Below are 14,422 nucleotides of genomic sequence, written 5' to 3' on the forward strand. Positions count from 1 at the left end.
CCTCAGCCTTCTGGGCAACAAGGAAAGGCAAGCGTGAAGGGACTCTGGTCCCTGCAGCCCTGACCTCTCTGCATGGCTCTCGGGGCGCCCTGCCTCCTTCCCCGAGTCCCTGCGGCTCACGCACCCCCAGCGCCTGATCCGGGGCTGCCTGGCCCGGCTCGGGGCGCGCTCCCCCCGCGGGCGCCAGGTGGCGCTACAGGCGCCCGCTCCTCCCCACCTCCCGCGGGGCATTGGGCCGGCGCTGCGCCTGCGCACTCAAGAGGCGGCGGCAGTGGCAGTGGCCGTGGCAGTAGTTGTAGTAGCAGCAGCAGCAGCAGTAGTAGCAGTGGGAGGCTGCGGGCGGGGGTCGCGATGCCGGCGGTGTCGAAGGGGGACGGGATGCGGGGCCTGGCGGTCTTTATCTCCGATATCAGAAACTGTAAGTGCGGCTGGGCCCCTCCGCTCCGGGCTGGCGGGGACGTGTGCGCGCGCAGGCGGCCGGGGCGGTGCGCGAGGAGGCAGTGGGGGGTGCGTGCAAGGGAGGGTGCAAAGCGGGGGGGGCGTGCAAGTAGGCATTGTGCAAGGGAGGAGCCTGGGAGAGGACTTGTATGCAAGGGAGGGTGTAAAGCAGGGGGTGTGCAAGGGAGGGGTGTGTAAGTGTGCAAGGGAGGGTGTAAAGCAGGGGGTGTGCAAGGGAGGGGTGTGTAAGTGTGCAAGGGAGGGTGTAAAGCAGAGGGGGTGCAAGGGAGGGGTGTGTGTGCATGCAAAGTAGGGGACCGTGTAAGTAGGCAGTGTGCGAGGGGGGAGCCTGTGAGAGGGACAGTGTGCAAGGGAGGGTGTAAAACGGGGCATGTAAGGGTGGGGTTGTGTGTGCAAGGAGGGAGTCTGGGCTGCACCTGGGCAGTGTGGAAGGGAGGATGTAAAGCAGGGTTACGTGCAAGGGGGAGCTGGGGGGGGGTGTAATGGGGATGTGTGCAAGGGAGGGTGTGTGTATGGGGTGCCTGGCTGGTGCCTGTTTCTGCTTGGAGGGCCCCTGGGATGCAGGGAATATGTATGGGGCCAGGGGGGAGGCTGGTTTGGTTGCCTCTCTGTGTAAGCATCAGTTTCCCCCCACCCTGGGCTCTCTTGCTTCTGGGCTACATCTGCTTTCTGGCTTGAAGGGGCTGACAGTTGAGTTGGAATGGGGCTGTGGGCTTCCCCCAGAGTGGCGTGCAGTGGTGAGGACCTGGTGTAGGGCCTGACATAGGTGCAGGGTGAGTAGAGGAGGTTGTGCCAGGTCAAGCAACCATAGCATAGGACTGATTCCTAGCCTGGGTAATGTGGCACCCTGGGGTGCCCTGCGATCCTTTCAAGGGTGCACAAACATGATTCACACGATAAACCCAGAGCTTTCTAATAAGAATCCAGAGTGTTGAAAATGGACCCTGACCAGTCTGGATATCTACATTCTTTGCAACTGAAGAGTTGCTCTAGTGTGTTTCTATAGTCAAAAAAACCCATGTGAAAACTAATCGCCAGCTTTTTCCACAGGGAGCCTTGAGTCGAAGAAGCCGTGAACCATTAGCCTAGGGTTTGTGTGTGGGTCTGTTCACTCTGCTGTGTGGGTGGCCCACTGCTCCACTCCAGCTGTATTTTCCTGGCTTTCTTGACTGCCTCCATCCTCCCTTCAAGGGATGTGGCAGCATAAGGGAGCCTGCTGTGGGTGCTGTTGTTGGAAACGGTGGATCATATCTGCTCTGCCCTGTTGTAACCTGTATTGATGTGGTTGCCAGGCACAGGGTCCTGTCTCCTTCCCATAGTAGACTCAAAACTTTCTAATTACTCCACCCAGGGCTAACATAGGCTATGCAACAGCCTGTCTTAATGTTGTTAATCTACATGTGCGTAAGGGAGGATCTGGTATTGTTTCCCAGTTCTACCAAGCCCTGTAGTAACTTCTATGATTGTAACATGTTCCTAGAGCTTTTTAACCTTGTTCTAAGCTAAAATCTTAAGTGAATTCCTTGGGGGTAATAGTGTGTCAGCAGTAGCCTGACACTTCAGTTGCCACTTGGCCTATACAGGGGTGTATTGTGTGACTGTGTATTTGTGGGAGAACCTCTTTGAGTTTCAAGTAAGTGTTACAGCAGTGTAACTGTAATCTTTCAAACTAGTGCCAATCTTTGTAGAGCTGGCATTAAACCTGTTTTAAAGTCTTTTTAGTTTAGAAGGTTGCTGAATTTAAGCTAACTTTTTTTTTGTAGACCAGGTAAAACACCCATACAAGGGTTTGTATATTTTTAAAATGGAAGTAAAAACCTCTCTCAGACTAGTCTACCTTATGTATGGAGAAGGCATTTGGCTCAACTGAGTGAGGCAAAAAGTTTTTTTTTTTAAAAGAAAAACCGTACACTGAAGGGTGCTGGAAAGGGAGGGGTGACCCTTTATGATAAAGGCCAATGTGCGTTCTTTTGTGTACGATAGGGCAGAGTGGAAGAAGGTGTACATCTCCTGAATGAGAAGCTTAATTACTTGGGATACTTTTATATGGCTTTTAGAATTGGATTGACCACAAGTGTCTTGGCTGCATAAAGTGATGGGAAGCTTCTGGGGTTGGCTGAGAAGGACTAAGATGGCACTGGTTGTGACGCAACTTCCCAGTGTTGTCTGCTTAAACTTGTCTTTAAAATGCATACAGGGCCTGCTTATCTTGGAAACCAGAATAGTAAGGTCACGGCTCTAACGGCTTTGTTGCACAAAACGTACAGATAAACCGAAAATTACTTCTAAACTGGCACAGTCCCTTATATGGGCACTCAAATCTGTTAGAATACCTTATTGTTAGAATGATTTGGGAATTGCAGATACAGCAAGGAAATTTATCGTTAATTAAAATGAGTTGGAAACCAGCTAACTGATGTTTGGGGAACTTCTGTATGTAGCTAAACTTGAAATGGTTTAGATGTTTGAATGCCCCCATGTTAATTTGCTGCTACATGGGTGACAGTGTTCCTAATCTTCCTCTGGCAGTTGTCTCTTGAGGCATCCTAAGGCAAAGATGGTCACTTCTTGAGTGGGATGATCCAGTTGAGATGGTCCTTCTTTGAGCAGGGGGTTGGACTAGATGGCCTCCTGAGGTCCCTTCCAACCCTCATTTTCTATGATTCTAGGATGTTTAAAGAACCATTACAACTTCATTTTTTAGGTTCTGTTAGTGTGCCTCTGATGTAACTAGTGTAGAAGTTTGTGGCTTGTTCTAGTACCATAGTGGGGGTGTGGCTTTCTGTTTAGGATTTTGGTTTTAAAGATCTTTTTTATCAGGGAATAGAGTAGGGAACAGACTTAAATTTACTATTTCTTACTGTGGGATTCTGTCCTAGATGATCATTGAGCTCATTCAGTGATCAAAAACCAAATTGCTTATGTACCCTAGAAGCCTAAATCTTTGGTGCTGAACTAGAAGCTGCCTGATCTTCAACAGGAACTGAACGCCTGAAATTTTTCTTTAGAAAGCAACCAGAAGAAAGGCAATTGGTGCCTGAAAGCTTATCCAGCAGTCCTTCCCAACTATAGAATTGGTCCAAGAAGATATAGCAAAGGATCTTGGCCTCGGTTTAAAAAGATACTACTGTATCAAACCTTATCTTATAGTTAGGCTGCTTGGAAATGCATTGGTACTGAAGTTTATTTATTTGACTGTTTCCACGAGAATTTTTATGTAAAGAGGACTTTCTGCTTATAATTGAGTACTGCAGGTTCATGTGATACTGAACTGGTGGGCTCAGATGAAGTAATATTAAGCTAACAGCATGTCTGATCTAATGGTATATGGCAGTATGTAAAGAGCTGTGGTATGTGCTAAACGTAGCAGGAATTACACTCACTGGGCTTAGTGAAATGGATGAAATGTTAGGGATCAATGGTTACAAATACAGGTTTGTATATATCTGCAAGCTTAAGGGTTGCATTAATGCTATATATTAACTGAAGTATCACTTGCTTGGAGAATAGGTTTTCTTGCCTGTAATAAGTGCCACCTTCTTGTAAAAATGGAGAACTGGGAACTTCAAGCAGCCGACACGGGGCTTGAATGTAAAAAAAAGGTTTCCTATCAGAAGACTTGTTGCCAACACTTCAATTCAAGCTGTGTTGACTCTGAACCAGAACTACTATATGATGGTGTCTTCCTGGGTCTCTAGCTTGGAAGTAAAATAAAGAAAGATTTGGTTAGGGCAGTAGTTCTCAACGAGGGTGCCTTGATATCCCTTCAAGGGTGCTGCAGGGCACCTTACAACATTAGCACTGCTAGGTGTGAAAAAGTGATTCACAAGATTAAACCCAGAGACTTCAAGTCGGGGTATTTTTTTTAAATGCAGTGAATTGCTATCTGTTGTCTTGGTTCTTTGCAACAGAAACTACTTTTTTATCACTCTTTTTTTTCTTCTATAGTTAAATAAGTGAAAACTAAGAGCTGGCACTTTTCTGAGGGGTGTGTTGAATCTAAAAAGGGTGTGACCCACTGGGTTAAGGCATTTTTCTCTTGGAAAGAAGATTTGCCCCCAGTTCCAGTTACCAGCACTGCTGTATGGATGACCTGTAATCTCTGCCTTTCTTCCCTACTTGTAAAGTGAGACTGATTTAATCTCTGTTCACAAGTATGATCAAGTCTCTGTATACTTTTGAATGTGGTTACAGAGACGTATAGACTTCTTGGAAGTAAGCCATATGCTTGCTTGCTTCCTTCCTTCCTGTGTCCTTGTGACAAGGCTTTTAGCAAAATTCAGTTTCATTGGAATCCAAGGTCAAGCTGTCAGTGCATCTGCCGTGGTTTTGAATTTGTGACATCTGGGCTGTCAACCATTTGCCTTAGCACTGGTGTCACCCTAGCCCCCAAGCCATAGGTGTACTTTAACTTACTGCTTGGCTCAACTACATATTAAGTTCACTGTTGCAAAATTTTCAGCTTTTTGCGAGGTTTGGGAGCTCTGGCTTCAAACTTGTCCTTGCCACCTGCTGTTTAGCAGTGATCGTCTTCAGGGAGCTGACCAACAGCTACCTATTTTGTTCTTTGTGACAGCTTGCATTCTTGTGCACATGTATAGTATACTCCCTTTAAATGCAAGGCTTCAGAACTAGAACAAGTTTATACACTTACAAGGAGGATGTCTATCCAAATTTAATACAAACAATGCTCCTTAAGTTCACAGTGCTGTGGCATTAATGGCTCTGAAACCGGTTAGACACCCCCCACCCCCCCCCCCAACCCCCGGCTTCTGATAGTGAAGAGGAAGCAGCTGTCAAACGGTTGCTGTTAAATGAAATATTATTGGTTAGGAAGACTGGTCCAGTTTAGAGTGCAGTTAACTGGAGGAAAGTCAAGTAATTACGTAGAGGCTGAAATATGTTATGCAAATAACCAGAGTTGAATCTCACAATTTATTTCCTGTTACGTTTTGACTGGCACTTGCTTAATGGCTTAACTTAAATCATCATATTTACATCTTCACTAACCTGGCTTTCTTGCATGTGGGCCAGCAAAAGGTATGTGTACCTGAAAGCTTGCAAAGAGATTTTTCCAACTACATGAGTTGGTTTAATAAAAGATATCAGGTTTACCCAAAGCACCTTGTCTGCCTAACACAAATTCCTAGCAGGTATACAGGCAAGTGGGTTACACGGTAACCCAGTGGCTCTCAACCTTTTTTTTCCATTTGCAGACCCCTTTGAGTATTTTGAGTAGAGGTGTGAAGCACTTTGAATTGCAGGTGTGAGTATTCGTTTACTTTTGATCATAGTCACCTTTTCTTGGACTCCTTAGACATAGTGTGGGGACCTCCAGGGGGTCTCTGGACCACACGTTGAAGGCTACAGCAGTAGTTTTCTTTTAAACTGGTTTGGCTGAATGCACCAGAAAGAAGAAAATACACCTGTGATGGTGGAACTTGGAACAGACAGACAAAGCATACAAGAGATTTGATAATCACAAACTGTTTTCCAATAAGATTACTGGGGCTAGATCAAGAACCCAGATTTAGTTTTGAAAAAAGGTTTGCAGGTATACAGTATGGCAAATTTAAAGGTACCCTAAGAGCCTCCAGGCTCCGGGGAGGCAGCGAATACTGGCAGTGCTCCCTGCTGTGCTGCCTTCAGTGCTGCTTTTGTGGAGCAGTGTTGGGACCCAGCATGGCAGGGCACAGTGCGGGGTGCAGAAAGCTGCCTGTTCCGAGCTCCCCAGTGCCCTGGCCACACTTCCCCTGCAGGTGGGGGCAGCAGTGAGGGACACAACCCTGTGCTGATGCCCTTTTGCACACGGGAAGTATGACTTGGGCAGTGCGGAGCTTGCAGCAGCAGGCAGATCCCCTGTGTGGCCCCATTGTGCGCTGCTGCTCTGGGTTCCACATACTGCTCCGGAGGGTCAAGGGGAAGGCAGCAGGGCCAGGAGCATAGCATATGCGACCCAGAGCGGCAGTACAGAGAGAGGCCGCACAGGGCAGCTGCAAGCTCCGTTCTGCCTGGGTCACACTTCCCCTGTGTGCACGGGACCAGCATGACAGTACGCAGGGGTATGCCCCTCGCTGCTGCCTTTGCCTGCAGGAGAAGTGTGGTTAGGGCAGTGGGGAGCTCGGAGCGGGAGGCAGTTTCCTGTGTCCCCCGCTGTGCCCTGCCACACCAGGTTCAAACGCTGCTCTGAAGAAGCAGCAGTGAGGGCAGCACAGCGGGGAGCATTGCTGGTATCTGCTGCCTGCCCAGAGGCAACTGGAGCTGGGACTGGGGCAGAGACAGAAGATGTTTGCAGCTGGCCCAGGTTCTGGGTAGCTGTTGATGGCCACAGAGCCTGGGCTGCTTGCAGGAGGATGGAAGCCCTGCTGCAAGCAGCCTGGGCTCCATGGCTGTCAGCAGCTGCCCAGAGCCTGGGCCAGCTGCAGCCAGGAGGCTACAAACAGCTGCCGCCCTCCCACCCTGGCCCTGGCCTCAGCTGTCTCCCTGCCCCAGGGCTGTGGGAAGGCAGCAGGTGCCGGTACTACACGAGTTGGGGCCGGGGCCACAGCAGCTTTTTTGCAGGCTCCCAGCTGCAGCCAGCCCAGGCTCTGGGCAGTCGCTGATAGCCACAGAGCCTGGGCTGCTCCCAGCAGGGCTTGTAGCCTCCTGGCTGGTGGGAGCAGCCCAGAGCTGGGGCCGGCTGTAGCTGGGGGCGCTGCAAAAAGCTGCTGCCTCCTTGCCTCACCACGTGTGGAGGAAAATGGCCTCGCGTGCTATGCTTGGCACAAGTGGCAGGTGGTTGCCGACCCCTGGTCTAGACCAACATCCTGTTGCCAGCAATGGCAGGAATTGATGCCTTGGAGCACAGCCGGGCCACACATGTTAGCAGGGGCCATGGGCCCTGAAGTCTGGATGCCACTGCTGCCATGGCCTCTCCTCCTACCCTCTCAGGTTCACAACACACCTCGGTACCCCCCCATTTATACTTTGAGATCTCACCTTGCTTCACCTTGTACTTGGGCACCTATGCCACTGCACTGCATGCAGGATGCCTTGCTGTACTGCATGCCCAGGCACCCTTGGCTTCCTAGCTGGTGGTTCCTGCTGCACCATGCTACTTGGGCACTGTGAGCTGTAGACTCCCTGGCACCAAAGGATGTGTTTTGCTGCACCATCCTGCCTCCCTAAGGTAGGGGTGAAGAGGGGAAGTGTGAAGGGAGAGCACTGAACCTAGTATATTTTAGACCAGTGGTTCTCAACCTTTTTAGATGAGAGCACCCCTTAATTATGAATTGTGTAACACCCAATTTAAAAAATTAATTCATTATAGTGCTTGGCTCCTCGCAGTGGGGACAGCAGAGCAGCCAGGCAAGGATGACCCTTATCAGGCTATCTCAAACCTAGAGCCTGAGCCTGCCCCTGCCTACTTATCTCCTCACGCTTCCTGTGGCACCTTTCAATGGATCTCTTGGTATTCCGGGGTGCCCCAGCACCCTTGCTGAGCACACCTGATCTAGAGTTGTTCTGTCCTTTGCTCATTATTCTCTGTGGTCTCCATCATTAGTTTGGAGATGCTAGAGGATACATCTGACAGGTGGGTTTTTTGTTTGTTTGTTTGTTTTGTTTAGTAGCTTGTCCTTCACAAGTGAAAACCCCTTTAAACAGGCATCAGGACCTGCATTACCAATAAGCAGTATTTTCCCAGTGAGTGTTGAACCTTGCACTATTTAAGCAGCTTCTCTTCTTAAGCAACTCCCCCCCCCAACATGTGTATAATCCAATTGAATGCCTCAAAGTAACAGTAACTATCTTATCACCCATAGTGCTCTCCCATTGTTTGCACAGTGTCATCTGTCTGTAATGGACTCTGCTCTTCATGGCTGTTTATAATTGTATTCTTGGCGGCAGTATCTTAACTTCTGTGAGTAGCTGGAGCATACAGAATTCTCACGTGGCCTTTCAGTTTGACCTGACAGGCATAGATATTAATGAACGAAACTTGGGAGGCTGAGTACTTTGTGATCCTTGCCCAGGAAGAGAACACGACAAATAAGGTGGAGGATGAAGCAGTGAATTCGCGGTCACTGGCTTCTTGACCTACAAATTGCTAACCACAATTTTTAGGGAACTTCTTAATGTTGCTGACATAATTGCCCTTTAGTTAAGAACTTGAAAAATGCCAAATTTACCCGAAGAACCAGGATTTGGTCTTCAAACAATTTAAGACTAAGGTTGTGGACACATCAGACAGTTGCACTGATGTGAAAGGAAGTGGGACAGGAAGACACAGCAGTGTAGGAATGTGCAACTCTTAGATCTAGTGTGGAGTTGCCCAGGGTAATATTGGGGTAAAGCTACATTTTGAGCTAGGTGTCCTGTGTCTAGCTTAGGTGGTAGTTTTGCTTAAATGAAACAGACTATTACTTTTCCATCACTGGGTCTACTCAGCTCAAGGAGGTAGCCAGCCAGTTTTGCAGGCAGATCATCTTCATCAATGATGTAGACATTAGTGTCAGAAGCAGGCTGGCCACATTTTGCTGACGATGCCAAACTCTGGGGTAAAGCATCCACACATGAGGACAGGAGGGTGGTCCAGGCAGATCTTGACAGGCTCAAAAAAATGGGCAGATGAGAACCTGATGGTGTTTAACACTGAAAAATGAAAGGCTCTCCACCTTGGGAGGAAAAACCCGCAGCATGTCTATAGGCTCAGCAGTGCTACGCTGGTTAGTACTACGGACGAGAGGGACGTGGGGGTCCAGACTGACCACAGGATGAACGTGAGTCTTCAATGTGATGTTGCGGCTAGTAAAGTGAGCAAAACCCTGGCTTGCATCCATAGATGCTTCTCAAGCAAATCCCAGGACATCATTCTCCCCTTTTACTCGGCCTTGGTGAGGCTGCAGCTGGAGTACTGCATCCAGTTTTGGGTTCCACAGTTCAGAAGATGTGGAGAAGCTTGAGAGGGTGCAGAGGAGAGCCATGCGCATGATCAGAGGTCAGGAAAACAGACTTTATGATGAGAGGCTGAGAGCTATGGGATGCTTCAGCCTGGAAAAGTACAGGCTCGGGGGCGATCTGATGGCCACCAATAAGTTCATCAGGGATGTTTACCAGGATCTGAGGGAACATCTGTTCACCAGAGCGCCCCAAAGGATGACAAGGTTGAACGGTGACAAACTCCAATTCAGGCTGGACATACTATTTCATAGACTTCATAGATTTCCTAGACATTTGGGCTGGAAGGGACCTTGGAAGATGATTGAGTCCAGCACACCACCCAAAGGGCAGGAAGTCAGCTGGGGTCATAGGATCCCAGCAAGAAAAACGTACAGTTTGCTCTTGAAGGTGTTGAGTGTAAGTGCTTGAACCACCTCCAATGGCAGGCTGTTCTAGACCTTGGGGACTTGGACAGTAAAGAAATTCTTCCTTGTGTCCAGCCTGAAATGGTCTCACAGTAGTTTATGATTGTTCGACCACATCATCCCTTGGGGCGCTCTGGTGAACAAACATTCCCCCAGATACTGGTGGTCACCCCAATAAACTTACAGGTGGCCATCAGATCACCCCTGAGCCTGCGCTTTTCCAGCTAAAGAGCCCAATGGCTCTCAGCCTGTCATCGTAAGGTCTGTTTTCCTGACTTCTGATCAGGCGTGTGGCTCTTCTCTGGACTCTCTCGAGCTTCTCCACATCCTTTTTGAATTGTGGAGCCTGAAACTGGATGCAGTACTCCAGTTGCAGCCTCACCAAGGCCAAGTACAAGAGGAGAATGACGTCCTGGGATTTGCTTGAGAAGCATCTATGGATGCAAGCCAACGTTTTGGTCGCTTTAGTAGCCGCAGCATCACATTGAAGGCTCATGTTTGTCTTGCGGTCAGTGATGACCCCCAAGTCTCTTTCTTCTGTAGTGCTAGCCAGTGTAGCACTGCCGAGCCTATAAGGATGCTGCAGGTTTTTCTTCCCAAGGTGGAGAACCTTGCATTTTTCAGTGTTAAACACCATCAGGTTCTCATCTGCCAATTTGCTTAGCCTGTCCAGGTCAGCCTGGATCACCTGCCTGTCCTCTGGTGTGGATACTTTGCCCCAAAGTTTGGTGTCATCAGCAAACTTGGCCACCTGGCTTCTGACTCCAATGTCCACATGATTAATGAAGATGTTGAAGAATATGGGTCCAAGGACAGAGCCTTGGGGGAACCCCACTGGTCACAGGGCACCATGATGAGTGACTGCCATCAATTACTACCCTCTGGGTCTGACTACAGAGGCAATTTTCCAGCCAATGTATCTTGGTGGACCCAAGGCCACAGTTGGCCAGTTTCGCCAAGAGGTGATTATGGGATACCAGATCGAAAGCTTTTTTGAAGTCAAGATATATATGACATCAATCTCTTCTCCCTTGTCCAGGCGATAGGTCACCTGGTCATAAAAGGAAATGAGATTGGTCAAGCAAGACCTGCCTGCAACAAACCCATGCTGGCTATACCTTAGGATGTTGGCGTCGGCCAGTCCATTAACGATGAGCTCTTTAATAAACTTTTTTCTAAGATCTTCCTTGGGATAGAAGTCAGGCTGATGGGCCTATAGTTAGCCAGATCCATAAGGAAGAACTTCTTTACTGTCCAAGCCCCCAAGGTTTGGAACAGACTGCCACCAGAGGTGGTTTGAGCACCTACGTTGAACACCTTCAGGAGAAATTTGAACGTTTATCTTGTTGGGATCCTATGACCCCTGCTGACTTCCTGCCTCTGGGGCAGGGGGTTGGACTCGATGATCTTCTGAAGTCCCTTCCAGGCTGAATGTCTATGAAAAATCATGGAGCTAGCTGCCACTTTCATGGGTGTATCATAGTGAGCCCTGCCTCTTGCTGCTGATTGGCTGAGGGGCTGTCTGTCATGTGGCCTCAGCCAATCGGGGGCAGGGGCAGCAGCCATCTTGCTTGCTCACGTTCATGCTGGGCTGCATGGCCAGGAGGACTGTTGGCTCCCACTAGGGAGCCAGCACTTAATTTTTTCTATGAAGTCCTGTACTTCCCTTCTCCTAGCAGAGATTGCCTGATTTTATTTTCATTTATTTATTTACGTTATTTCTGCACAACTGCAATTTGAGTAGGTCTCTGGTACAGTAAGATGAGGGGGTGGAAAGCATCCTGTCCAAGTTTGTTGATGACACTAAGAAGTGGGGCAAGGTGGACACACTTGAAGGGGGAGAGAGGCTACAAATAGATTTGGGCAGACAAGAATAGGATGGGGTTTGACGTAGATAAATGCAGGGCGCTTCACCTTGGGAGAAGGAATCCACAGCATACATATAGGCTGGGGAGTTCCCTCTTGAAAGCACAGAGGTGGAAAGGGATCTTGGAGTCATTATTGACTCCAAGATGAAGATGAGCCGCCAGTGCCAGACTGCAGCCAGCAAGGTCAACTGTACCTTGTCATGCATCCAGAAGTGCATCACAAGCCGGTCCAGAGAGGTGATACTTCCCCTCTGTGTGACTTTGGTCAGGCCACAATTGGAGTACTGTGTCCAGTACTGGGTGTCACACTTCAAAAGGGATGTGGCCAGCCTGGAGAGGGTTTGGAGGAGGGCCACCCGCTTGGTGAGAGGTCAGCAGGACAGGCCCCATGAGGAGAGACTGAGGGACCTGAACCTATTCAGCCTCAGCAAGAGGAGGCTGAGGGGGGAACCTGGTGGCTGCCTACAAACTCATCAGGGGAGATCAACAGCAAATAGGTAGAGCCCTTTTCTCCCCAGCACCACCTGGGGTGACGAGGAACAGTGGTAATAAGCTGATGGAGAAAAGGTTTAGGTTAAAGATCAGAAGGCAATATTTTTACAGTTAGGGTGGCCAGAATCTGGAACCAACTTCCTAGGGAAGTGGTCCTTGCCCCTATCTTGGGCAAACTCAAAAAGAGGTTAGAGATGATCACCTGTCTGGGGTCCTGTGAACCCAGCATTCATTCCTGCCTGTGGCAGGGGGTCAGGCTAGATAATCTGTTACCCTAGCTACCATGAAACTATACATAGCTGTTTCCAGAGAGCTGGTTTGTCTTTTTCAGATTTTAGTGTAACTTGAATTTGTTTTGTACGTGGTGTCAATTACTCCTTTTTTTAATAGCATTGATCTTTAGAATGTGACATAATGCAGGCTGTACTCCTAAGTCCACTTGTCAGCTGTCCAGTCATTAAACCTAAACTTGAAATGGAATTGCCCTATTACACTCTGCTGGATTTTTTTTCATGCATTGTTCCAGCCAACCAATTCCTAGTCCTGTTACCATGTTCAGACAGATCCTCAAGGTTCCCAGATGAGTTTCTAAGCTCAAGAAAACTTAACGCCTACTCTCATGTGTGCTTATTCTATCAGTTAACTGTGCTACTTTCTGATTGTGGTGTTGGTGCAGGGCTGGCTGCTGCAGGGCTTACTGTATGTGCCCAAGAGAAAGCTGTGAATAGGGCCCTGACTATGGGGAACTGTTTGCTTCTGGGGGCATCTGAACCCCAAGCCTCTGGGCTTGGGCCTGCACATAGGATGCCTGCCAAAAGACTTTGGACATATCAGAAGCCCTTGGTGGGGGTGGAAGATGTTTACCAGTAATAGGGCCACTTTTATGGTTCTGGACTGATTCATGGGTTTGGACTTGATTTGGCTGATATGGCTTGGAGCATGAAACTTCTTATTTTTTCTTTTTTTTAAAGTAGGTTCCTGTCAGCTTTTTTGTTTGTTTTTTGGCCTCTTGCGCTTGGATCAAGTGACCAGCTGAAAGCCTGATCCAGTGATCAGTACCTTTTAAGGACAGAGATGGGGAATTGGTGGTGTCAGGATTTAAGGAGTGGAGGAGGGAAACTCAAGGCTCAGTGATGGAAAGTGAAATGAAGAGCAAAAAAGAAAGTCTAGAGACAAAGGTGGAGAAAAAAGATGACAAAGATAGGAGCAACAGTGGATGTAGCAACAGAAGCGGCGGCTGAAAATGTGACGGGGAGAACAAGGCCAGAGGAAAGATGTGTATAGGAAAATGGGGGAGAACAGGAGAAGGTGTGTCAGGCTAGAGGCAAAGTGGCGGGAGCATGATGAAATGCCAGCCTGCTGGGAGTGGCACAGCAGGAAGACATGGAAGATGCACCAAGAGATGGTGGGGAGGGTAAGAGAATGCAGATAAAAGCAATATTAACTGGTCATGGGATGCAGACAGGATTGACTAACTTGAGTTTGTAAGAAAGATACAGTTTAGGATACTGGAGGTGCAAGGTTGAATATCTCACTAGCCTGACTACTTTCCAAAACAGAAAGAGTTTACTGGAACAGTGAAAGGCATGAATATTTTTGGAAGAAACATGCACAGGAATGTGGGAGGAAGGAATTGAGTGGGATGAAGTTTATAGCAGGGGAAGTTAAGGGAATGAGTGATTATAGTAAGAATGTATATGGATTTATTGGAGGCAGAAGATGGAAAGGTGGATGGAGTTGCATATGCAAAGAGGAATGCATGTAGAGAAGGTGTGGGACAAATGTTCAGAAAACTAGAACTCTTGTTTCCAAAATTCCCAGCTGGTCTAATGACAAGGTATCAATCACAGGAAAATTGTCATCTTCTGCAAGCTTTCAGGATCAAAGTCCCTCTGTCAGGCTCTGGGAACAGTATATATGATATTAAAAAAAATCCCCATAGGTAGGAAATAAACTTAATTTTTCACAGAGGGAGCGGAAGATGGAAAGCTGTCCCCTTGGGTCCTGTGAGAGTCTTTTTGAGCTGTGCTGAGTACCTTTTTGATGCGTAGATCAGGTAAAATTTAGACCAACACAAAGTACATCCCTGGGACAAATATGGTATTTGGATGGGGTCGCAGAGGACATGAGTTGAGAGCAAACAAGTGGCACCCAGGTAGGCTGCAGCACCTCCCAGCTGGGACCCCACTGGAGTTTTACAATATCCCATGGGCAGCCAAAGCAGCGCAACAGATGTGGCAAAGAGAGGCACCTGTCCCT

At 48.3% G+C, this 14,422-nt stretch overlaps 1 protein-coding gene across 6 annotated transcripts in view; it reads left to right on the top strand.

Moving 5' to 3' along the window:
* The first annotated feature begins 255 nt into the window (after nt 1-255).
* Nucleotides 256-14,422, top strand: part of AP2A2 (adaptor related protein complex 2 subunit alpha 2) — an 89,387-nt gene continuing 75,220 nt past the window's right edge. For 4 of the 6 annotated variants that reach the window (XM_090032446.1, XM_090032447.1, XM_090032448.1 and 1 more), the window contains exon 1: nt 256-418. In XM_090032446.1, the coding sequence (XP_089888572.1) occupies nt 352-418 (67 nt within the window). In that variant the 5' untranslated portion in view covers nt 256-351. The remainder of the gene's footprint in view (nt 419-14,422) is intronic. The other 2 variants (XM_090032450.1, XM_090032451.1) reach the window with 1 other exon arrangement.

The sequence above is a fragment of the Crocodylus siamensis genome, chromosome 2, assembly GCF_052110815.1.
Source record: "Crocodylus siamensis isolate JL-2025a chromosome 2, ASM5211081v1, whole genome shotgun sequence".
Lineage (NCBI taxonomy): Eukaryota > Metazoa > Chordata > Crocodylia > Crocodylidae > Crocodylus > Crocodylus siamensis.